This window comes from Cebidichthys violaceus, unplaced genomic scaffold (assembly GCF_023349555.1).
Source record: "Cebidichthys violaceus isolate CVI_PGR_0920_01 unplaced genomic scaffold, fCebVio1.0.p SCAF_10, whole genome shotgun sequence".
NCBI lineage: Eukaryota > Metazoa > Chordata > Actinopteri > Perciformes > Stichaeidae > Cebidichthys > Cebidichthys violaceus.
The window spans coordinates 665,661-692,500 of record NW_027176263.1 but is presented as its reverse complement, the minus strand read 5'-3'; the positions used below and the strand labels follow the sequence as shown (position 1 = coordinate 692,500).

The window sequence follows — 26,840 nt, the reverse complement described above, 5'->3', positions numbered from 1 at the left end:
AGAGAAGAGGAGAAGCTTTTGAGGCAGAAGCTGTCTGACACAGAGAAAGCCAAGAAGCAGCTTCAGTCTGACGTTGCCAACAGAGACAGAACCATTCAGCAACTCAAAGTGGTAAAATAATCTGTCACGTTTCTATTTCCTGAAGGTTATAACTATATATCCTCCATACTGGTGTATTGATTGTCCATCTTCATGTTCACCTCGTTTCTCCACCTCCTTCCCTCCTCTAGGAACAATCCTCTGACACCAAGTCTGACCAGACGCTCTACCAGAAGTCCTGTAAAGGTAAACGATGTTTGAAGATAACATCTTCAAGTATGGCTGTCCTGCGCTCAAAGTGAATCTCCCTGTTGTAAGGTTCCTAAAACTCTGAACTTGCTCTGTTGCTTCGTAGACCTTGAAGCCAAAGAGCGTGTGCTGGACGACATGCGTTTAGCTCTGACGGAGCAGGAGGAGACACAGGACCAGATGGAGCAGGTCTTGGAGGAGAAGCTTAACCTCATCCAGGAACTCTCTAGCGGTAAGGATTTGAAAAAGAAAACAGACCCAGTGAAAAGAACGTGGATTTCATTGTTGTGAAAGGGGTTTGGCCCACGGGCCGCTTAGTCTAATCCTCTTATGCTTGAAAGCTGCAGAGAAACCAGAATGTTCATAAACGACATTAAATGAAACTGACGGGACACTGAGACTGGAGTAAATTTGTATTTCCTCACAGTAATAACACATTTAAATTGGATACCAAAGTCAGTTCAGTGAGTCAAACGGTGTTAAGTCACTATGAGGTCAGAAACGGAGGACAGTGAGTGTGAAGTAGAGCACACATGAGAGCAGAAGCAATACAAAAACAAAGATAATAACTCCTACTTATTACACTTGTTTATTCTAAAAAAAACTGGGGATTGATGTGTACACAACGTTATATGAATTAATATTAATGAAAGTACTTAGTTTCTTTGAATGCTATGCAAATATTAATGTTGTTGTTGTTGTGTCTTGCTCTCTGGTTACAGAGGTGGGGAAATTGAAGGGGATGTTGTTGCAGCAGGACCGACGTGGAAGCGTCACACACCTTCACGTGGACAGCCAATCAGATGACCTCAAACTGGCCAAACACGAAACTGCCAAGGCTCAGGAAAGCTTGAAGGTAATGAAGGGAAGTTCTTTTCAAATGTTGATTTAGAAATGTGTGCAACTCAAGCTCATCTTGATGTGTAGACAGTTGTCATGGGCACCAACCTTTCTGTTGATAAATGCATTTTATCAGGGATTTCACCCAGATACTTAAACTGACATGCTCTTCATAAATAGAAGGAATAACAACTTTGTGTACAGCTGTGCGCAGAGAAACACCAGACCGAGCGCAAAAAGTGGCTGGAGGAGAAGCTGTTCCTGATCGGCCAAGCTAAAGAGGCGGAGGACAAGAGGAACCAGGAAATGAGGAAGTTTGCCGAAGACAGAGAGCGCTACACTCGACAGCAGAGCCACTTGGTAGGAAAAGGATGATATGACATGGATCACTAGCTGTAACATGTCAACACGTTAGAATTAATCTCAAAGCACAGTTGGTGGTGTTCTAATATTAATATATAAATACATAAGATCTTGATCTCTTCACTCATACACACGTACTGTACACAACCAGTATTGCCCCCCCACATATTTTGCATGTACATTTCCCTCTTTGTCAGGAGTCCTTGTCGTCCCAGCTGGCTGAGAAGGAGCAGACCATGGAGAAGTGGAGGAAGGAGAGAGACACTCTGGTCGCAGCTTTGGAGGTCCAGCTACAGAAGCTGCTCTCCAGCCAAGCAGAGAAAGACAAACTCATCCAACAGCTCCACCAAGATGCCACACAGCCACCACAAGAGGTCAGTGTAACATAAAGATTATAGCACATGCAGGGCCCACACACTGCAGATGTAAACTGTCAGAACCTCTAATAACGCTAAATCTGCTTCAGTTAGAGGAGACATAGAGATGAGGCTGAATAGATATTGGTGTATCACATCTCTTCTTCTGATAGCATCCCTCGTGTGTATAAAGTCCTGAGGATTTTAATGGTTTATTCGATCTTCAGTAAAAAAAAAACTAAAGATAGTAGCCATTCTCCTGTATATGAGACATCCCAGTAGTCTGTTTCACCTCTGTACACACTCCAATCAATAGAGCAATTTGTTCCCATCATCTGTCAAGACAAAACACACCTGCTGTGAAATCATTGATTGGTTTTTAGAGAGGTGAAACTCCACTGAAAGTTTGAGCCACATCAACGGTGTTCTGCCCCATTTCATTCCGTGTTGGTTTACCCTTTAGATAGGATGTACTCAGAGAGCAGACCCGACTGCTGTGCAGGGAAAGAGATTGGAAAGCATCTCTCAGCCAGCAACTTTACCGGAAGGAAGAAAAAGGAGCAGCTTTGGAGCCCAGTTTGCAACACAATTCAACTAATGAAGATAAATGATAACCCTCTCTGCTAATTGGTTCCTGTAATGTTGCACAACAAAGGAGTTTACTTGGCAGAAGAGATTCTTCCAGTTTTGTCACACTTTTGAGTAGCCTGGTAGGCTTTCTCAGCACTGCTAGTTCCTCCTTTCTTTCCTTTCCTCTCTGGTGAATTGCAGGTGGTTTTGTAGGTGAATCAGCATTGTGAACTTGGAGCCGTATCTCTGTTCCACACACATGACATTTCAGTGAATGGCACTTTGCTCCCTCACATTCTGTCCTCACTGAGCTTTTATTAGATTTTTTTCAAAATGACAGAATTTCTTTCTTTCACTGTGACCGGACAGCTTCTCCAGAATAACCACAGAACGGGCGGTGTGAAGGGCAGGCTGTAACGATTCACCAAATTACATTGGCGCTCGCCTCCGTGTCTCGTATCGCTATATTGATATAAAAATTGTGGTTGAGAAATTGCAGCTAATTTTATGCATTTTTTTTTTTTTTGAAGGAAATCGATACATGATCGAGTGCAAAACCTGCCGCGGTGAAACATCCAAACCGCGGTGCTAATCATAAACAGATTATTGAAAGTATTAATTAATTTTTTTTGTTATTAATAAATATCATTTGAACTTGTAGGATTCTGTCATGGCCTTAAAAATCTAATCTGAATTTGAAGGAGATTTTAGACATAACTGTGTTACATTGGGTTGACGTGTTGGCTGCTTAAAATTTTACTTATAAAGAGAAATGTTTCTTTTATTTTCTGCTCATTTATGTAAATGTGGGATTTGCACATACCTTTTAATATCATGCAGTTTAATGCAGAAACAATAACTATAAGGACAAAGTGTTGACATCCGTATTTTTTGTCTTTATCATAAGACGACACTGGATGCCCTGTCTTGTTTGTGTCGGTTAATGAATCTTGCCTACATACTTAATCCTCTTCATAATGCTGCGACTATATGCTTCCATCTGGTCCTGTCCTGTGCAGCATGTTGGGCTCGGCCCAAAGTTAGCTCAGCCGATTTCAGTTCCGAGGTCAGAGTCCTCCGCCTGGTTGTGTTTGGCCTCCCTTGTTTCCAGCTGGAGTCCATCTTAAGGCTACTTTGGGATTCTGCTCCTGGTCCATTCTCTGGACCGGTCCGAGCTACTGGAGCTCAATTTTGGCAAACTTTGAGGCAAAATGTTTACGCAACTATTAGTGCTGAGACATAAATAAACTAGATAGATTAGTAACTCTGTATTCCAGCATCTGAGGAGGGTTAACCTTACTACTCAGACACTTTTGGAAGCCGTTTGAAGTTTCATGGCAAATAAAGCAGAGTTGTCAATTTGTTCTGACATTTAAAGACGTTTCTTGTTGTATTGACGTTCCTTCTAGCTATACGTGCCAACACTATATTTTGCTCCGGGATCTTTCTGTCAACACTAATGTATTTCATGTTTTTAGGGAGAGATGAGAGTTAGGAGCCAGAGTCGTGGTGCATTAGAAGCAGTTCCGTCGTTTGTTTCACTTACAGCTCAGTCTTGCCGGAGTTTTCCACTGACTGCGTGGTCTTGTGGGTATTGGTCATGCCTATATAGGGTTTCCCTGAACATGAACTGTCTGAACTGAATCTCCGATTGTAAATGGCAACCTCATCTTTGTGTAGGAAAGCAGTATTTTATTTTAATTTGTTTGATATGATTAGAAAGTGTGAAGTAGCAACTTGTCCTTAAGGTCATATTTGGTGAAAAGGTTGTAATTCAAATGATACTTTTGCATACATAATTTAAAGCTGCCATTTTTTAAATATTGTTGACATTTTTAGATGAAAATTACTTTTAATTTAGTGCATTCCAACTGATATGTAATACGTTATGTAGTGTCTAGTCGAAAAGAATCCTTTGAAATTTCTCATTATTTTTGCTTGTAAAGTTTCCATTCTAGGTGTTTTAATCTATTGCATTAATTGTTGAACGCTCTAGATAACATGTCTGTTGAAAAGCTTAGCATTAGAGGACTGTGAACAGAAAACATCCTCAGTGTCCATGAACCTCCTGTTACAGAGTGTTGATGGTGGCGTCTGTGTGGCAGAGCTGCAGGCTGCTCTGTCTGAAAGGGAGGCAGACATCTCACGACTGAAGGAACAGCTCAAGGCCTTAAATGCCGAACAGGAGGATGCGGTCACACAGGTCAGTCTTAAAGTCTTTTTTTTTAAAATATAACATCATTTAAGCACCCAGGCTTGCTTGAAAGGTGGTCATCTTGAATTCATTCCTCTTACTGTGTTTTCAGGGTGGATCAAAAATATTGCAAGTTTAAAAGCGATCGCAGAGAGAGAGATCAGAATGCTCTAGCATTTTATTTATTTTTTTACATTAAACACAACTAAGATGAGCAAGCTTCTCAAACCACTCCGGCATCATGGGTAATCATGGTCCAACAAGGATTTGTCATCTTTCACTGTGCGTTGAAATTGCTAGTATTAAACTTGTTTGACAGACTGTCTGGTGGATTTAAGAGGATCTGTATGTGAGAGACCTTCAGCTCCAGAAACAGAGGAGGCACTTACATTACATACATCGGAGTGTGTTCTTTGTTTTTGTATAGCTTTGTCACCTGGAATATAGATAATAGATAAAAGGGCATTGAATGTATTAACATGTTTTTGATGTTATTCTTGTAACCGTGATTCATGTGTTTTTTTTTATTTGTATTCTGCCTGTGACAGATTAAAAGCAATGTGAGCTCTGAGACGTTGGTTGGAAGACCCCAGTGTGAAACCATTAACAGGAAATCAGGAGGAAGGAGGGATACCAGAGCGTCAGTCAGCAGTCAGGTACGCCCATGAGATGATAGGAATATGGAAAAGATGGGACTGCGGTCTACTTTAATTTTGGGTTTTCAGACTCTGGTGGAACACTTGTTTTTCCATAAGAGATTTTCCTTTTTTTTACATTACAAATTAGTGGTGCAACAGATCATAAAAGTCACGGATCGGATCAGCACAAAAGAAAAAAGGGATCGATTGTTTATAATGTAATATTTTCAGAGATTGGCGACTAGAAAAGCATAAATGCCATTGTCCTGATCGCATATTTTACTGAATATTCAGGAAACAATCGTCTTTATTGTAATTTATTTTTTCAACATCGCCAAACACTTGGCTTGCTACTACTGGAAAGGTTAAAAAAAATCATCCTATTTACAGTCATGCTTCAGATTGTTGCCGCTCACATTTTGGTCTGCACATTATCTCAGTCTACAGATCACTTGTTTGGAGATACTCCAGTGAGCCAGCAGCTGGCCAGACATTAACTCAAGACAAAAAATGAATAACGTGGCCAGTTACCTCATCATAATATTCAGCTGAATCATTTACAACAGAATATGATTTCCAATTCCCTTATTCTTTTGAGGCTCAGAGGCATCTGTATGTTTTCCATTTTTTAAATTTACAAGACACACCGGTACATACGCGTTTTAGAGGTTGCCAGTGATGAGTGGGCAGTCCGAACCTTTTCGGATGCTGTCTTGCTCAGCAACAGTTCACAGGTGTGGATACTTTGGTTTTTGTGGTGGCTCACCTCGACACCTTGTCGTAACACACAGACAAACCAGTATTCTCAGACCTAGACACATTTCTCTCTTGAGTGACCAGGAAATGACCTTTTTTTAAATCTAAAATCACATGTGGTCCCACAGAGCTCAGCTGGCTGTCCGTCAGTGCTAGACTCCTCTGAGATTTCCACAGAGAACGGCAGGATGAGCCGCTTCCCCCGGCCGGAGCTGGAGATCTCCTTCAGCCCTCTGCAGCCAAACCGCATGGCTTTACGACGCCAGGGAGAGGAGAAGGCCGTCACCGTCAAAATCACGCGCTCGGCACGCAAGAGGAAGAGCGGAGAGATGGAGAAGGTAAGAGCCAATCAAACAAAAGCAGCTTGTCCACACGTTTTTTCATATCCAAAGTTAGAGGTATTCACAATTATTCATTAGGAATTTCATCACTAAGGAGGTTTAAGTTCTGAATCGATTGATGTCTTTTGCCCTTCGTGGATACATTTCCCACTATCTGTGTCCAACTACAAAAGATGGTGCACGCAAAATCACCCCACTGTAAGATCCTGCATTTGTACACAATGTTACCCTCTAGGTTTCCTAAAAATACATCCTCCCTAGACAACTAGAAAACAACTGTGCAACGTGAGACTCTCTATTTTCGGAGATGGTAGTTCATTTTTCACACGTTCTGTGGAGAAAATGTCCCTGTGAAACCTTTCCCTCTGCTACCATCAATCCAGCACCGGCAGTGCAGGATTGTCTTAACAGTTACTTTTGGGAATGCAACTGCAGTTGTAATGGGTGTTGTAGCTGTTACACCAGGACATGGCACACTCAAAATGTTTCCCATCGAAACATACGCAAATACACTGTTATGTGAAATGAAAGTATTCAAAAGTATATAATGGCGTTGTCATTGTGTGCAAACTCCGTGGTTGCAAAGTCTTGGTTTTGAATCTGGCAAGAGACCTGAAAAACCTGCAGTTTGTATACTGGTAGGCAATGTGTGACTAGTACAAGGTCAACAAGCCACTCCCACCTGTGCCATTTTGGAAATGCAGTAACATCCTGTGAACTGGTCGATACTATGCATGTTCTGTAAAACCAATTGTAAGTCACACGTTGTATTAAACTAATCCCAGATCAGAGCAGAGTGTTTCTGTGGAAAGGAGCAGACTGAGAGACAGACTGTAGGAATGTGAACGGGGTAACGGTAGTTTTCGGGACACCGCCTCACTACAATTTGATTTAATGCGGCGGAGTAGCTGCACTTCTGTTAATTTGTTTGTTCCTACTAATGCAAGGGAGGAAGGCTCTTTTTTTTTGTATTTGGCCTCCAAAGGCATGTGACACATGATGTATTTACATATTTGCACTGCATTGAATTTCAAGACACTACAAAAATAATATAAATAAGAAAACCATTGCACGTCGTTTTCATGATACATTTTTTCCAGAACTTTAATGTCCACAACAAAATGTCTAAATGCATATACAGTATAATTATAAGTTAGTAGAGAAAATAATTAAAGACAAATTTAGCAACCTTTCAATTTATGAATATTTGTGCAACTGAATATTCTCTGATAGTAATATATAGTTCCAGTTGTTGAATTATTTCATGAGAAAGTAACTCTTTGAGTGATAATACATCATACAATTCGCAGAACTATCTTCCCTTCTGAATATTTTATAGTATCTGCCAACCTCATTAAGTGTGGAAAGAAAACCAATTTCATTGTCAAATTAAAGCTCTTAAAGAAAAGATGTTTTATATGATTCAAGGCCATATTTTTCCATCATATGCATGTGTCTTTAATTTTGACAGAATAATTATTTTATTGTTATCATTGCACCACAAGATATAAAGCATACAGTGTAGTTAGTTAAAACACTCCCATGTATGTACCATGAGGGGAAACAATCTCATTAATCATAAATACCACTAACAAGGAGAAACACTCACTTTAGAGATAGTACAAGCACACACACACACACACACACACACACACACACACACACACACACACACACACACACACACACACACACACACACACACACACTCCCCTAGAGAACATTAGACAAGCGTCCCAGTCGGAGATGAACCAAGGTCGGGTACAGTCCACTTGTCACATCACTGTTCCTCTGTCACTCTCTGCAAAGGTTAATGCTGGTTGCAGCTTTTACAACTCCTGTTCCACAAATCACTCACTATTTGATTTCGTCTCTCTTTGGCAAGCATCTTGAACACCTACATGTCTGTGTTTGTAAAATCTTGTACATTACGTCTGTATTTTTCCAAAGGCAAATTTTAAATTATAAACTAGTTAAATTTCCAAATATGAAAAACAAGCTTGTTGCTCATCTCGTAAACACTAAATCTGCCTTATTTCCACATAATCCCACGTGGCGGTGTGCTTTGAGACATGCTGATTTTTCTTAAGCATGAAAACCCCTTATGCTGATTATTCATACTGGCACGCGCTCAGTGTTTACTACTGATAATGTTAATTTGATAAAAAACTGCAATACAAGTCATCAAGCCAATTTCATGCATGGCAAACCAGCATGATGAAGTGATAATATAAAGATAATATTAAAAGGACGAATAAAGGAGACTGTTATGCTTGATACTCGTGGTTGAGATGATCTTTGCTGAGTGTAGCAACTTTTAAGTGATCTCTTGATAAGTGTTGCAATCTTCAGGTCATTTTCATTTCATATGGTGTAAACATTTAACCTACAAACACGTTCTTGTTTTTTAATGTTATTCTGCTGTTATGCAGCATCATAAGGATGAGGGAACGTTGTCCCATCTATGTTCTCACTGCAGCACTGTACAGTAGCAATTGCTTCCTTGTGTGAGCCAACTAAATATACTAAGATGTTCATTTTTGTCAGGGTTGAATAGTTGTTGATTGACTTCCAGCCCGTTCATATTTTAAAGGGTTTTGCTGTTATCCTTTCATACATCTTTGGTCAAATTTATGATTTTGAGCAACAAATAAAAGTAGTGATTTAATTATTTGTTTTACAGTGGAAAACTCATATTTTTCATATTTAATGTTCAGCAGTTTGATCCCCCTTTTTGCTTTATCCAAATTGTTGCTCTATGTATTAGAAACTGTAATTAATTATTATTATGGTGATAGCTTAATTCATATTGCCCAGCCCTATTAGGCATTACTTATCAAGCATTTAATTTCATTGATGCAAGCTAACTGAATACAGTTGTACTTAATCCATTCTTGGATTTCAAATTTGGTGTGTGTGTGGTTGTGGTTGTGTGTGGTTGTGTGTGGTTGTGTGTGGTTGTGGTTGGTTGTGGTTGGTTGTGTGTGGTTGTGTGTGGTTGTGGTTGTGTGTGGTTGTGGTTGGTTGTGTTTGGTTGTGGTTGTGTTGTGCTTGTGTTGCTATCCCATTTATGTGCAGGCTTCTCCGTTTGACACCATTGCTCACACTCTCGTTGGCAGTATCTTGACAGCAATTTTCACACCTTCAGTGACAACAACAAGCTTTAATGAATAGCATTTTGTCACCCAGGGCAAGGGTATGAATGCTGTTCAGTTCAGAGTACGTGCAGGCTACCATGTTAAAAACAATTAAAGTGACACAGCTGAGTCCATTTAACATCTACTTATTTTGTAAAGGACATTCTGGTTTGCAGTGATTTAGCAGACAAAAATCAGAAAACCATTGGTGTAAAAAAAGATACTCGTACATGGCATCACATTGTAGGGTGAATATGTCACACATATTACATGTCACACCCCTCATTTCATTTTTCCAGAGGGAACGTTATAACTCCCTAAACAAGATGTATATTTAACAGAGGACACATTCACCTACGCATTCTGTAGAACACTTTGTAAAATCTGATGGCTTCAGCACTTAAAGGGTTACAGTTTAAAGTGCACATTAAACTGATTAGTGAACGCTGGTTATTGTGATTGCAGCAGTCAGCATATGATGCTGAAAGTAACCAAAATATGAATTACTGACGTTATGGATCTTGAAATTTGCAGTCATGGAAAGTGAACCTGGCTGAATAAAAGATGAAAATCATTTTGAGACGGCACCTAGAGGAAAGCTATTTAGAAACCGTGTGATGCAGCAACCTAAACCACGTTGTTCACTTCAGTGTTTTTGATCAAAAATAGAAGTTTTCACATAGCTTTGGAAGGGTATCATTTGAAATTTTGCAGAACTAGAGCCGAGACGATACCAGTTTCCATTACTTTTATTTGATACCTTTTAAGGAACATCAACATGTTTCGTACAAAAACCCTTTTTTTTTTTTTAAATTTACCAAAAGAAACTTTTAAAGTCTTAGATATTGACTAAACACAAGCAGCTCATCAAGATGTTTGTCTAACTAAAGTAGTGTAAACTCAGCATACCGCTGATTTACCCCTATGAATAAATAAATGCCCTGACAATTTTGGAAAATCGGGGCTACTGAAACATTTTGGTGTGTAACTAGAACAATTTTGTGAGCATGCCTAATAGTTCCCAACAACTACGTTCCCTTCTTTTAATGCCGCTGAAATCGTTATAGTGCTAACATTAAGCATCTTAGTCTCGCTCACTCACACAGCGCTCAGCCCTCCATTGTCTCCGTGACGTTAGATGTGGTTCTCAGTCCAGAAGTCAAACGTTATTGAAAAAGATAGATGTAATCATTTCCAAAATCAGACTATCCTGCTTCAATCCATATTTTGTATATTTGCATTTCAAGCACGACGTTTCACTGCGGTGAAAAAATAGTTTACTCTCCATCACGCAACCGTATTAACGTGGTGGTCTAGCATAACGGCACCACAGACATTCAAAGCCCTGAATCTAAGCTTTGAATACAACAAATGACATTTTATACAGCCCCTTCTGCTGGCCAACCCAGTTGGTCAGGAGAGAACCAGATGGAATGCTGAACCCAGCAGCTATTGTGGAGAGAGGAGGTGGTGGCCGGCTGGGGCCAGGAGAACGCGATGGGGTGGAAATAAGTCAGGAGCGGCTGACAAGTTCAGATCAGGGCAGAGACGAGTCAAAGGCCGAGACTGCATATGTCAATATTAGGGATGTTGGGATTAACAAGTTTTCCAATAACCGGCCGTTATATCACATCACGGTTTCATAGTCGTAAGAATTGAAGAAGCTACGATATCCATGTGGTCCTGAGTCCTGCATTGTCTGTCTGAAATCTCGTCTTGTGTGAGTCACGTCAACGTGTGTGCGCCGGTTTGTTTTGTGTGTGTTGGTCATGCCACTTACCTGAAGCATTGACAAGAAGAGCCGTACAAATGTCAGAGGGAACAGATGCACCAGTCTTACATTTGCCACAAAGCTCAAGATCGGCAGAGTGAGAGCATTTTGGATATAGAAAATGACCAGGGAGTCATGTGAACCGCAGATTAATTGCAGTGTAACTATCATAGTGGGAAAAGGTTTTATTGACTTTCATTAATGGCCTAAATTCATAAAAAAAAATATGCGATAAAGATGCTTTATAGTCTTTGATTCCTGATATTGCTGCATTGAGAATAACGAATACGTGTTTAACTCGGCCGGAGGAAAGCTAGTAACGATGTTGGAGCATACGGAGGTTCCCTTTAGTTACATTATGGTGCTTCATTCACCAAACAAAGGTCAATTATAACGTTATCATGATGTGTTATTATAAAAATGTAGTTTTGGTGAGGAACTTGCATAAATACAGTTGTTTGAAGCAGAGATGTAATTATGACCCCTTTAACTTCCTAACACTAGCTCTAAGCAGCTTATAATACATAATTAAAACTGACAATGCTAGGATTGACCCAGGACCTGGGTTCAAGAGGGACAACTGGAACAGAAACGGAGGGGATGGAGGTGAAATGAGAAGCCCACAAAAAGATGTTGATGTTCTTGTTGAGGAGGGGTTCTACAGCACATCCAAAGGGATGCGAAGTCAGATTTTATTCTGGGGATCTGGGGCACTTCAGTCAACATTAATGAACATGAACACGTCTCTTTTTAAAAGGGCAGTAAGGACTGAGAGGAGAAGATGGGAGACCCAGACAAATTCCCTGTGGGTATAAAGATATTTTGGTTGTCCATAACTGCAAGACAATGAAATAGAAATCCTTTGACATTTATATGCAACTCAATTGATTTTGGCAATCCTCATTTTAAGTCTTTCCTTTTCTTTTTGTACACTTTGTTCTCTAACCTATACCTCTACTCGTGCTGCTGCAATGACCCAGTTTCCACTTGGAAAGCAATGGAGCCCTCCTCATCTGAACACATTAGAAAAAAAGACATTTTGTGAGCCCAAAAGGTCATAGGAGTGTCAACACACCAATGACCCTGTCAGCCTTCATACAATAGCAGGCCAATAACGGGGGCTGAAGTAACGTTTATTACCAACAACAGAGAAAGGGAGACAATGCGGTGTAAAGAAAGGGAGAAATGGCCCAAAATACATCGAGGGAAAGCGTGCAGAAGGAGGTGGAGGCAGCACAGAAAGAATACATTTGGAGAGATTAGTTGAGGGTTAGAGGGGGGGAAATGCCAGCAAGTGAGGTGAAGTTAAATGAAATAAGACGGAGGAGAAGGACAGATGGACAAAGACACCTGAGGGAATACAAGAGTGAAGAAGAGGGTAGGAGGAAAAGAGAAGAAAATGGGGTGGAGAGAGGAGAGGCTGGAGATGAAAGTGGCAGGCAAGCAGAGATGTTGGTGTTGGGAGGGGGGGGGGGGGGGGGGGGGGCTAGATGAAACAATAAAAAGCAATGTAGGAGAGAAAAAAGGCAGCAGAAGAAGCTGACACAGCGGCGACTGAGAGTTTAGATCTGAGCCGAGTGTAACCGCACAGCCTATATGTACACATCCCTGAGCACAAACATCTCCTTCATGTTCTCGCTTTATCACACAGTGACATTTTGAAATGATGTGTATACTTATTGTACTGCCGGAAACCCAGCAACTTGTCTTATTGTCAGTTGGCAATATTGCCCATAAGTGTTAACTCTGAAACCACATTTAAAGATATTGCCTATAGTTATTGCAATATGGAAAATAGAAGTCTGCAGATATGTTGTATGCTTGTATTATTACATGTGTATGCTCAAAGCCACGCAGTATAAAGTCACACAGTCCACGCTTACGCACATTTATTGTTCCCATTCACAGCATGTAGTTGATCACAGCTAGCTCCCACTGTCCCTCTCCCGCTCCAGTTACACAGCCTGTAATGAAGGCGATGTAGTTCCATCACAAAACTCCTCTCAACTGCGTCAGTTGGTGTCACGTAGGCTCATTGGAGAAAGAAGCGCAACAGCCAGGGAAGATAAAAGCCAGAAGATAACGGATCTATGAATTTTTTTAACTGTAAACTAATAAGAGCATGACTTTAGATTGTTTTGTTACTAAATGACAATCAACATTTAGCTGCATCTAATATTAGAAAAGAACATTCACAATATTTGCATGTAGCATGAGGATATTTTTAAAGCCGTTAGGTGATATTTTAGGTGATAGGAATGTGAAAGTGTCATTCATACTGCAGAAACCCAGATGAATAAGGCAAGTGTATGCTAGCCACCTAGCACCAAACGGCAGGTAGATGAACATTTTAGATTAGCTGGTAAAGCTCGAGGAACATCCAGCAGCTACAGCAAATAGTCGGACATTGTTTCTCTGGAGTTGGAGGAGACCAAACCAGAGCTAAAAGGAAAGTGAATGTTAGCTTTAGGTTGTTCGTATTTGACACAGACATGACACTAAATGAATGATAATGTGACTTTCTGTCTGCTGAATGTGGAAGTAGTCAACTGTTAGCAGGTTAACACATACAGCTTGATAAGACAATGGTGTACCAGGGCTGTGTGTCTGCATCTGTCCTTCGGCCTTAGGACCTTAAGGCAACTGTGAAAGATAATCTGCTTAATACTACTCCTGTAATATTGAGAATATTGGATCTTGATGCAGTGGGTAGCGTATGTTTATTATATTAAGCTACTCAAAGCCAATGTTATTCCAAGGTAAGAGATATGCAGTATGTGGGCCAGAGGACATTCTGGATTTTTGTCCACGCCTTTCAGTCAGTCTCTCCTTCTCTGTGGGTTTATCAGCCAGCAGGATCGTGGCCTATCCTTGATCCAGCCGAGAGTCAGCAGGGAACACAGGCACAGAGCAGGTTCCCCATTGATTAATGGGACACTTAATAGAGCCTCACACAGGTCAGGGAGAGAGTGGGAGTCGGAGAACGCAGACAAACGGCGAAGTCCTCGGCGCTATTCGCAGGCATTGCAGATCTGCAATTTCTCCGGTCAGTCAACTATAAACAACTACCCATCCATCTCGTTCAGTTTGGCTCTTCATTAATTGGATGGAGTGGGTGAGTTTGTGGTGCGGGAGTTTCTGATTGGCTGTAGTTGTGATGCATCAACGCAAATGTATGAAAGTCATGAGAATGTACTGCATTGAATTTTTTCATTAAATATACTTTTTGTTGCTATGGAGCTTAAATGTTTTTTGTTCGGTACCTTTTGACGAAGCAAGTTAGTTGTGGATTGTTGGCTTTGTTTGCTATTCTATCAGTCTTTCATAATTGATTAATCTTTGAATATGAGACCGTATGGGCTGATAGCTGGGCATCATACAACATCAATTAAGAAAACAATCTTTCAGAGAAGTCTTCGCATCTGAGATCCTACTGATGATGAATGTGCTTCTGCAATAATTCAATTTAGGAAAGTGAAGGAGAGCTCTCTTCAACTTTAAGCTGGTTACTGTGAAGATGGTGAATTGGGGAAACATTGTACAACTGAAGTACCTGGATTCACTCTGTCCACTTCCACTTAATCAGTGGGGTTTAAGGGTTCACAAAGAGGAGGTTTTGAGGGTCACAGTTAAGAATGTTTTCTGCAAAGTCGGGAACAAAAAGGAACTACCGCTGCTGCCTCGCAATCTCCAGCAAAAAAAATGTGCCTATTCACTAGTACTTCAAAATAAACTAGTATTGCTGCTGTTTGCGATAGTTACTCCACATGTTTGTCATTTGTGAATCGTTATTTTAACGCTGCAGAGAACTTTGTTTCTGGTGTGAACAGTTAGGTGACTGCTTGTATAATAATTTACACATGTAAGGCAACAACGATAACGAGTACCGGCCACACAGACGATGCTTGTTAAGACAAATTCATTTTTGGTTTTAGCCTCACCCTTTTACCTCTCGATAGATTTCCAGGCTGAAGACCACCAGGTGGTGTTGAATTGGATTACGTCATATTGAAAGGTGTTGCTTTCATTGTGTCCGCCCTAAAGGACCTTAACTCTACGACACAGAATAGGACCTAATAATCCTTCTCATTACAAAATACTCTTTTCAACATGAATGGAGAAAACATCTTGCGGCCTCAAACGATACAAACCTTAATGATCCTAGAAACCACACCAGCATCGAAATCTAAAACAATGCTTCCTCTATGTCCATTTTGGTTATGTTCCTCATGACACTTAAATATCTGTATTTAGTGGCTCTCTCACAAAAGGCAAGCTTGTGACTGCTAAATGTACCCTCTGAACAACACACAGTTTATACGAGAACCAATAGGCTCTGTGTGTTTGAAGGTGCACCTTCAAACACACAGAGCCTATTGGTTTTGAACATTAAACACGCATGCAGCAGGGAGTGTTGGGACACTTTGCGGTCCAACAGAGCTTGATAAAGAGACTCCGCATCCCACGGTGGCATCAGTGGCACTTTACACCCGATCCCATCAGGACCTGGACTATATAAACTACTATATAATTTAATGATTCTTTCCAAAATGACATGAAACATTAAACCATGTCGGTGCTTCCATCTCGTTAGTGTCTGAAGAGGGCATGACAGAAATCGAACTGAAAAGATACACAAGTTGTTACTTATGTATATATTTTTGTGTACCACTTCTCTTAACAAGTTTAGTGCTTTGCAACGAGTGAACAAACTACTAGTGTGCTCCTTCCTATGTCTATCGGAGGATTTTCTACAAAAGCTCTTATCTGAAGGACACTTTGGGGCAATTTTACACGCTGCTTTTTTTTTTTTTTTTTTTTCGCCCTCAAATCCGTTGTTGTCAAAGTAGACACACGGAAGGGGCGCACAAAAGTGAGAGTGGCACTCCAGGGACTTTTCAGGGTGAAACGGCTGCGGCACAAGATTAAAAATAGTTTGTCTTGTGGAGCGCTGCATCACGTCATGTGACGAGGTGGAACCAATGACAGCCGGCAGACTTCTTTTCTTCTGTTCATACGTTAAATATGTGGAGGAGAAATGAATCGTTTTAGTGCAGAGGCTTCCCGGAGCTTTTCGATCTGTAACCTAAGTAATACATGGGCTTTGCCACAAGACACCACAAACTTGGCTCCAGCAATGATGCTAAATCAGTACTCTGTTTGTATTAGACTGCTGGTTAACAGTACAAATAGCAACAGCACTAATGCTTTTCACTACCTGAGCACAGATACTTACCTTGATAGTCAAAACATGTTTCAAAAATCTTTGTGTCAGTTTTCCTGTTCTGTTTTCAGTAAATGGTTTTGCAAATTAGTATTTTACTGCACTGCTTGATTTTAACCACCTTTTCTTTTCTGAAGTCTCACATTTTCAGGAGGAGTAAACGACGAACGAAAACTGAGGTACTTTACAAAACAGCATCATGTTCCCATTCCTCCGTACTCATAATCAGTCAATCACTTCTCATCAGTCATCACATTCTTCATCATCTTACACCACGGTAGTTTTCACTTCTGGGTCAGAAAATGTGCTACCGAATTGCTTACTCATGGATATGTTAACATCATTTCGTAAAGAAATTTATACAGCAGCTTCCTTTTATAGCAGCAGCGAAAGTGTGAACGTTGAACGAGTGCTTCTAACCATGAAGGCTGCTGGCCTGAACTCCTCACTTTCCTCAAAAGTCCAACCGAGTACTGAGGGAACCTTTGCTCAAGAGACAGAGTTGCTGTCCTTTAAACAGTGTTTTTCACCTCCTGCTTGTTCATTGGATCCTTGCCAACAGTAGATGCAGGCATGAATAACAGGGAGGATGTGATTCAGAAAACTGTGTTCATCCAACCTTCCGTGCATCAGAAATGATTTGAAAACAGATGGCTTAACTGTCTTTGCTCTCTCTCCTGAGTTTTAAAGTAGGGAGAGAGAGAGAGGCTACATTTACTTGGACCTAATCTTATTACAGCCAATAACCAAAGTAAAGCATCACACCGATGAGGGTGTTTACAGGGCTTGCTTGTTGGAGCGTTCCATTAATTTACCCGTTTCCATGCTACACGGCGAAGTGACTAATGCCTCAAGACGGCGCTGTCAAATTATTCTGCAATGTCACAGATGCCCTCCAGTGTTCTCCTTCAAAAACAAATTTCTTCCACGATGCTAATGTGGTATAACCTTGTGGTACAGTGAAGGCCCGCTGTCCAATCTTATTTCTCTCCTATGAGATGGGGGGGGGGGGGCACTTTCGGTAGAAGTTGGCAGAACTTTCTAAGCATTTGTTCAGCAGCTAAATCGCTGTGTTGAAAAATGTGTTAAAAAAACTGAAAGTTCATAGTTGAGTAAAGTGTTCAAATTCCATTCAATCATGCAACTCTGTTAGAGGTAATCTACATATCTTACTCTGATCGTGCTCCTTGTAACTATGAGGTTAATCGCATTAACTTTTAATCATAGTGTGGTTTTTACACGTGCTCCACCTTGCTTGTATTTCCGCCTTGATCACGTGGTCATTTGATTGTTGGCGTGCATCATAATGTAGCCATAAAGAGCAGCACTCGGGTTGCCATGCAGGCTAACTTTCATTCTTTGGTTAGTGTTCACGGTTAAATTAAGACCTTGTATACCTGTCATGTTTTTTTTCTTCATTCAAGATTCATGTAATCTGTTTTGATGTTTTTTTAATTATAGCCTCATAATTAGGATTACTTTTTAAATGCACGTCACATGAGCAGTGTTCCTCTTTCTGCTTCCTGCTTTTATAATCATGTTTTAAATGGATGGTAGATGCTTCCAATCTTCTTGACGATCAGTCTGTAATTACATTGTCAAAAATCAATGGAATAATGTTAATTTAATTAATTGGTCCCTCTTAAATGGAGTGCTCTGATTTCATCCGTGTGGCACCCGGGTATTGAGTTTCATGGTGAAGTAGGTTCCCATCTGATGGGCTTGACATCTGTAGGCAGTGACCCGGCAGCGATGCGGCAGCCGATTGCATCAGCCATTTAGACTCCTGCACCATTCAATTTCTCTCTGAGATAATGGACTGTTGACAGGCTGGAACGTGTAAACTGGCACAATGTGATCACACACAAGCAAACAGAAAAAACTGCTTCAGCTTTTACTCTTCGCACACAATCGTTTTCTCTCTCCCTCTCTGTCCTTTAACTTCTTTCAGTCATTCCTCCAGCCGGCCATGTCTGTCTGTTCTCTGGATCATTTCCTAATGATTTATTGACGATGTTGCGTCTCTTCTTTAGAGGAGACATCGCTGCCGTCCCAGAAAATCTTTATCTGAATTTTTTTTTAGCTTTTTATGATTTTGATGTTGTATGGCCCTGTCAACAGAGAGGCTGTGCACCGTGGAGTCGACCCACCACACACGCTGATATACTCTCGCTATATAACTTTATATCTGTTATCGTCCTACAGTATAGCATGCAGTCTTTTTCTCCCCTTTTTTTATTCTCACTGCCTGCAGTCGAGTCCTCAAAGTCACGGTGTATTTAGATGACAGTCATCAGTTGTTCTATGATGATTATGTCCGTCCAAAAGAAATGTCTTCTGCTCTTAGTCATTTCAACTACATGTTCTTTCTACATTCTCGTCAGCACGTTTGGTAATAAGTGTATTTGGCTGGGGATTATTTGACATTTTTGCAACTTTTTTTTTTTTTTTTAGCCCAAAATACAAGGAATTGCAGTGCAGACATCTCAATGATGTAATGGCTATCCTGATGCTTTAGTGCTGCTAGCTGCTTTCATTGGAAAAGAGTTTGCAACACTAGGCTGGCTTTTTGTTTTTGGCTAGATCATTTTTAAAAACCTAAAAAATCTAGCAAGAAACCATATACTTGCAGCACATCTCTTCCTCTCACTATCTTGTCTGCATCTCACTGTGTCCGGAGTCTTGATTCACATTATCTCATGTCTCATTTACTTTCTCCACACGCTCTCTCTCTCTCTCTCTCTCTCTCTCTCTCTCTCTCTCTCTCTCTCTCTCTCTCTCTCTCTCTCTCTCTCTCTCATATGCAGACACACATTTCATCTTGTTTACTTTCTCCACACTCGCACTCCAATTACGGTTTATCGCTATCACTTATCACTCCACTACTCATCTTTATCTTTCCACTTCTTTCTTCCTCACACACATACACGTGCACACACACTCCAGCTCCATTATGTTTTTTCTTGAGATTTTTTTAAATTTTTTTTTATCTCTACCGATCTCTACTTCCGTATTTCTTTCTCTCTCTCTCTCTCTCTCTCTCTCTCTCTCTCTCTCTCTCTCTCTCTCTCCGTTCCGGTCTTCCTTCCCTCAGATTATTTTTAAACCCGTCCACTGAATCACTGATGACTTCACATGTTTTGACCCTTTTTATGCTCCTCAAAGTGGAGCATGTTTACGCCGTTCACCGCTCCCACTCCACCGCCCGGCCGGTTAGCCACCCTCTCAGGTCGGCCTCGTCCCCGACGGCTAGGTGTGAGTCAGAAACCTGTCCAGGGATGTATTGAACTGATGTGCACTGCTGAGGAAAATAGCAACAAATCACTGTTGGTTTTATTTTTTTATTAAGTGAATGGTTTTTATTTTTTAGCATTATTATTGCATATATTTTTTGAACACTTATTTCCCTCATAGTTCCCCTGTGGTCATGGGCCACTGCTGACTGCGTAAGATGTAGAGAGGAGGCCCCATTCCAAACCGTGTAACAAAAGTAGAGATTGGTAGAGATTTAAAAAACAAAAAAAGGTTTCTTGTAGAAAAAAAAAAAAAATAGTTTCAAGGCAAAAAAGGGTCCAAATGTAGAATCATTCTCCATTTACTCATCATGTCATTCAACTCAAGTCAGATACTGATGGCGAGCTGGTTATCCTTGGTATGTCTCAACCATAAAAAGAAAGAGGAGGTAAAAAGGATTTTAAATTCATTTTACTTTCTCCCTGAAAGTCAAAGCCTTGCCTACAACATTGTGTTGACTGGGAACAGCCGAAAACATCACACTCATTTGTTTTCTTTCTTTAGTGTTGTTAAAAGGTTTTCTACACTTGGTTGACAATGGTGCTTGTCACTGCCGTCAGAATGTTGTTCCAAAGTGAAAACTGATTAGTTCTCTGAGACATCCCCATGATATATATGGACTAGTAGCAGTTGAGCTTGTCAACTCTTGGAGCCCTCATGGCAGGTAAATCGCCCTAAATTGGGGCTTGTTTTCGCCTCTTGGAAATTATTCCAGCTCGCAAAATGGTAAAAGTGGAATTGAGCGACGCCAGCGCACAAAGTGTCTGAACGCTCTTCTCCTGTTGTCTACCTTGTATTGATGACCATCTCGTTCAAACAGTTATGTCATTATGATACATTTTATGGTTGTTGTTTTTTTTAGCTCTTTGCCTCATTCAAACCTCTCTGAGTCATCGGTACCAGAAGATTAGTAAGAGGCTGACGAGCAGTTTGTTTGTGTCTCTTCATTTTGTATGTCCTTGTGAATTTCCCGTGTGTGTGTGTGTGTGTGTGTGTGTGTGTGTGTGTGTGTGTGTGTGTGTGTGTGTGTGTGTGTGTGTGTGTGTGTGTGTGTGTGTGTTGATAGGAAGAGATGGAGGCAGAGAACAGAAGGAACATGCGGACCAAAATGACGCCGAAGCTAACCCCACACCAAGAAGAGGTGACGACCAGACAGTAACACACAGACGCATGCAAAACCATGCAACTGTCCTCTGATCCATCCCATACATGTACTAAGACAACTACCTCCGAGTTAAAGCCTCGATGTATCAAAACCTACTTTTTACAAGGAACAGTTTTTCGTTAATGTTTTCTTTTCACGATCTGTGGTTGGTTTGAACTAGACCTCCCCACCAGTCATGCTTTCAGTATGGTTGTACTTGAAGCCACATGCAGCTTTTTACGCTGCACATGCGGAGGGACTAACCACAGTTCACTGTCGCCTGTGATCAGATCTGTTCTCCAGCGGCTCGCCACGACTCCCAGAGCAGCCTCCGCAGCAGCAGAAAGGAAGGAACTCTGCAGAAGATCGGAGACTTCCTGCAGAGCTCCCCCACGCTGCTCGGCACTAAAGGTCAGTGTGTCGGTGTGAGGTATCTCACTTTGATCTGTCTGTGAGAGTAAAGAGTAGCAGTAGCAGATACATATAGACATAAAGAGGAGCTTAAATATGATGAAGCAACACAATTACAACCAGACACCAGTGGAGGGTTGAAACCGTTTTTTTCATCAGCTGTTGACACAAACCATTCATTAAGTAAAAATGAAATGTAAGAAGATGAATTAAAAAAAATAATAATACAAACCCAGTAGAATCGTTCTTAAAAGCTATAGAAATATTATATGTATGATATTGTTGCAGAGCTTTTCATAAGCGCCGACCAAACGGCTCATATAAGTCTAGCCGGCTGCTTTATTTTTTTATTCTAATGAATTAGTTTTCATTTATAAGTTGATTGGCTGAGTGCACATTTTTTGACCACTAGCTTCGAGCATGTTGCTAAAGACACTCTGACTGTATCAGTTATGACCCTGAGTAATCGATATGAATGTGAGTGTGTGCAAGCTCACCCGTGGAGTCACTTTCAGTTTGATTATTATTAGCAAAGTAATTGATGACAAAGCACATTAAGAACTGCATTGATTGCACAGAAATAGGAAATCCTCAGAACTGAGGGTGTGTAGGCTGTGCATCAGCCTCACACTGTAGATTAACATTACAAAATGTCCCAGAGTGCGCACACACACACACACACACACACACCCCAAAGCTTCCTCTCTAATGCATTGTGATGCATTATATTCATTCACCTTCAGTCAATTACTGATGCCATATATGAGGTAATCTCATGGCCCAGATGGGTTTTTAGAATTTTCTAAATTTCACAGGAACCTTTGTGGAGAAACACAACGCAGGACACACAAGGACACATTTTGTCGGAGTAATTTATCCAAGGACAACACGGGTTGGGGGAAAAAAGTAACTGGGCAAGGGCAGCCGAGTTTGGGACACTAATGATGGCTTAAAGGGGAAAGTTAAGATGAGGAACATATTGGAATCAACCAGAGTCATCTCTGAGCTCTACCCTCAGGGAGGGTTTCACTCGGTCAATTAATTGTAGCCCTGGGGTTCCGACTCAAGGGTGCTGTCGTCTGCCGCCATCTGATCCTCCCTCCCTCCCTCTCTCTGCTGCTTGCTGTCCCCCCCCCCCCCTCCCCCCCCCCCCCCCCTCCCCCCTCGTTGTCTTTTATCTTCGTTATTTACTTCCACCAACACATCAATCTCTTCCCTTTCTCTCCATCACTCATTCCTTCTCTTCTGCCATTGTTCTTTCTCTGTCTGTCCCTTTTACTGCTGATCTTATCCCACCTCCCTGTCCCATCTTTCTCTGTCTCCTATCCTTTCTTTCCTATACCCTTCAGTCTCCTCCTCGGATTGTTCCACAAACTGTTGGAGTGATTTATTCATTAAATGGTTAACCAACATGAAATTATGTAATAAATAAAAAATATTGATCAAGTTCCTCTATTGTCTCCGCAGCCAAGAAGATGATGAGTCTGGTGAGCGGTCGGGGCGACGCAGACTCATCAGCCTCCTCTTCCTCCCTCAGTCTGAGAGCAAAGAAGACCAAAAAGAAACTCTACAGGCCTGAAATCTCCTCCCCCATGGACATGCCCTCACACCCAGTAAGTGTCATTTAACATAAGCTTATAATGCCAACGCGTCCGGTCCTCGCAGTACACCCTACAGTTCAGCTGGGTAACTCAACACTGTTATAGTATGTAAAAGCATTCATTGTCATGAAAAAGTCAAATAAACGTGTCATCAAAAAGCCATAGTATTCCATAAAAGTGTCATAGTACTGTATGTTATTTTGATATCACAATTATTGTCAGGGGAGATATCAGGGTGTCATGATAATCCATCAGAATATTTTGAATAGTCCTACAGCTAATAAACTATTTATTAAGTATTTGTCATCAACTGAAGCCTTTTACTTTGTTAAATTCATCTATCGTGGGTATTTGTTTGAAACACAATTCAAATGATTAGGGAAACAAAAGATTATTTTTATTCATAAAAAATCTTGGCTTTGGCAGAATTATGTACAATAAGCTGCTTAGAGGTGATGTTGGGAAGTTAAACGGGTCATGATTACCTCTCTAATATCTATTTTATATTGCTGTGATAACATGTACTGTGTTCAAGTTTTTCGTCAAATCTACATTTTACATTTTAAGATTACGTTTGAACACATCACAACAGCAGTAATTCACTTTCTTCCGTGCTTATTTTTACTGAATGAGGCCTGAACGCACCATAATGGAACCAATGGAACAGCCGTTATGATAACAGCCGTTAGCCGGTGCTGCCAAAGTTACTAACTCTCCTCCTGCCGATTTCCACACAGATTTGTTGTGCACAATGTAGCAATATCAGGGATGGGCGACTAGACAACATCAATGCCGATCTCCAGATTGGAACTGAAGCTTTTTTTTCCCCCGGACTGTAGCAGCCCACCAAAGCCCATTTAGTCCCGCCACCGTTTCATAATGAACTGAAAACATGTTTACACTCTTCAACGGCTCAGAAAGTGGCAAACAGCTCGGGACGTGTCCACTTTGCTCCTTTCACCTGGTTTACTGTTTCATGTCATCACCATTCATATGTATTGCATTTCCTAGTGCACAGTGTAAAGGAACTCTGTTACAAGTAAAGGTTTTGCATTCAAAATGTTGCCTGTGTAGAAGTGCAAAAGTAGCCTGTTATCTTTCAGTACTCACTGACATCCCATAGGAAATGAACAGGTGGGAACTTGGCACAGTGTTCAGAGGTGGATCTCTCTTGATCTTCTAATCAATGTTTATGGAGACAACATCGGATCAGTGCCAACCTTTACAGTTCTGTCACTGAATTTGCACTTTTTAATGACAGTGGCTGATTCACTGAACTAAGTTCTTGAGAGTATGATTGGACAATTGGATGGGGTCTCTGGCTCTAATGACAAATACACAAAAACAATTTGTTCTTTTCTTGTTGTAGATGATCAGCAGAGAGCCGGAGGAGAAAGAGAGTGACCATCAGGTCCTTAAGAGGCGTCTTCGCTCCAGGATGGTTAAATAATCATCTGAACTCAATGAAGGAGGCATTTATCTATTATAAGTGTCACGGTGGTTGAAAAATCCCCAAACTTAACTTAGTTGTCTTATTTAATTAATCTAACGAGTAAAATACTATAATTTCAGAATATAGCAACGTCACTAATATACAGCTGGTTATGTGGAAAGATGGCAGTTAAAGTTTAATATTTTGGACAAGTACAGTTATGTATATGTGGGCTCAGTGCGGAGCTAGATCCAAGAGGCCTCCAGCTGAGTTCAGCATGAAAACTGGAAGCAGTTTGCTAAAGAGCCGCTCACTAACATGTTGTAGTTTTGTTTGCTTAATCTAACCACAGACACAAATGGAACCATTCCGTCTCAATACTGCTAGATCATTTAATCAGCTTTTGTCTGGTAGATGCTATTCATCAAATGCCTCCAGAATCACTACATATACTCCAGATAGTAAGCACTCTAAGTTTGTATATCTTCTACACTTTATAGACAAAATATGCTGATTTTTCTGTATTCTGATGTGCAATTTCTTTGTATGTGTTTATTTGATGTGAGTCTGCTAAAACAGTTACAATTGAGTGTCATTTTTCAAACCTCTTTAATGTTTATTTTCTTAAAGTGATCGACAAAGTTGCTAATGTCTTACATTCTTCTAAGCAACTTTATTTTTGAATGGTTCAGATGTTTAATGTCTCTGCAGTTTACTTTGTGTTCAGCCGTAAAACATCCTCTTCTCACTAAAGTCCTACTGCACTTTATCTCTTCCCTTGTAAAACAAACTAATGATTTTATACTTCAGCCAGATAATGCAGGAAAAAGTCATCAATGGTTCAACTGTGTAGTTATTACTGAAACACTGCTAAAAGCAAAGACTGTAGGACCGGTGGATGTTGATGTTCAGATCACTATATTCTGTTCTACATGGAGGACTGCTGATTGTGCTTCTTTTGTACAGGAAAATCTTATTAAACCTGCCTGAGTTTAAAAAAAACAAAAACATGAATTATTATTATTTCTATCCTAATTTCTGAAATTGTGCACTTTTCTGTATTTTTACGACATGCTTCTCTGTCATTCCATTATGTTTCTCTCCACTTTTATATCTTTGTTCTATAGGTCTTATTGGTCATTTCCCAAATAAAAATATAAAGCTATTTTTCTTTGTTTCATGTTTTTTAATGCAAGATGAGTTGCATTTATTTATGCACTGAGAATCTTGTAATGTATTACTATTATATTGTATTCACTAAATATTATAATTGATAATCAAATCAAGTAGCAGCAGTTCCACATTATCTTTTATCATATTCATTTCTGTTTTGATACTGTGATTAAGAACACTTACTGTGTAGAAGTAGAGAGAGCTGTTCCAGGCAGCGAGAGCCCCGGCTGGCTTGTGTTGGCGGTGGACTGCTGCTGAGGTGTGTGTGTGTGTGTGTGTGTGTGTGTGTGTGTGTGTGTGTGCGAATAAAGAAAAGATATTTCAGAAAAAAAGTGTTCAAGGAAAACCATTAAAGCAGGAGAAAGAAGCGTTGACCAGAGAGGTCAGGTTGGAGCTCAACCATCAGAACCAGTTTGTACAAAGTGGTATTAGAAGAAGTGGTATTAGTTGTTCTGGAAGGCGAGACTGATGTTTGAATATAGGGATAAAACTGCGGAAGACAGTCATAATGTGGCATTTGATTACTTAAATTCTGAAGAAAACTTACTGTGATGTCTAAGTAGATTTAATGATGTTTTTTTTGTGATGGACATTACAGATAATTGAGATAATGTCGGTCACTGAATGATAAACATAAGAGTCTAATCTGAGAAGAAGTCCAATTATTAACCTCAAGTATTGACAACTTTTTTTTTTCCAGTGACCGTGTCCCCTTAAACTCTGCCGCGTGCCGCTGTGGAGGCTTTTGGCTTCGTCCTAACGAACGTTAGTGTCTATAGAAGACCATATCTCGATGGTTAAAAAGATGCAGAAACGATGGGTTAAATTATAAATTATCTGAACATAAGTTATTATGAAATGGACTACTTTACATAACTGATTAGGCATTCAAATGTCATACCATTTAGATACCATGCTGTTAATTTAAATTCTACTTGGTGATGAATTACAAAAATAACATGTAGGAAGATTTAAATAAAAAAATAAAAATCTGTGATTGTAATAATTTAAGAATAAACTAAGATATTTTTGTCTTTCATGTGCACTGTTGGCTGGTTCTCGTGATAGAAAAGTCAGCATTTTTCTGACAATATAAAAAGCTCTGTGTATATCTATTATAGTGCAATGTAAATACATTTAAAGAAACATATTTAACAAGCCCTGATCTCCCAGACATGCTGACTGTGTGCAGACACAAGCAGCAGGGAATGAAGGGATAAGGGCATCTGTGTTAATGATGAGCAACACGTATTTGATGTAATACTACACTGTATAGTGTCAGTCTGTGAACACAGCTGGAGTGCAGT

The 26,840-nt window shown here is 40.3% G+C and overlaps 1 protein-coding gene across 1 annotated transcript in view; it reads left to right on the top strand.

Annotated features, from left to right (window-relative positions):
• kif20ba (kinesin family member 20Ba) overlaps window positions 1–25,508 on the top strand; it is a 39,701-nt gene extending 14,193 nt beyond the window's left edge. The window contains exons 22-35 of the mRNA XM_068719474.1: window positions 1–111; window positions 231–285; window positions 395–520; window positions 1,011–1,144; window positions 1,333–1,488; window positions 1,689–1,865; window positions 4,495–4,620; window positions 5,160–5,267; window positions 6,134–6,343; window positions 16,616–16,657; window positions 20,839–20,913; window positions 21,207–21,327; window positions 22,795–22,940; window positions 24,298–25,508. The exon at window positions 1–111 is cut by the window's left edge and continues 12 nt beyond it. Coding sequence (XP_068575575.1) covers window positions 1–111; window positions 231–285; window positions 395–520; window positions 1,011–1,144; window positions 1,333–1,488; window positions 1,689–1,865; window positions 4,495–4,620; window positions 5,160–5,267; window positions 6,134–6,343; window positions 16,616–16,657; window positions 20,839–20,913; window positions 21,207–21,327; window positions 22,795–22,940; window positions 24,298–24,378 — 1,668 coding nt within the window. The 3' untranslated portion in view covers window positions 24,379–25,508. The remainder of the gene's footprint in view (window positions 112–230; window positions 286–394; window positions 521–1,010; window positions 1,145–1,332; window positions 1,489–1,688; window positions 1,866–4,494; window positions 4,621–5,159; window positions 5,268–6,133; window positions 6,344–16,615; window positions 16,658–20,838; window positions 20,914–21,206; window positions 21,328–22,794; window positions 22,941–24,297) is intronic.
• The last annotated feature ends 1,332 nt before the right edge of the window (window positions 25,509–26,840 follow it).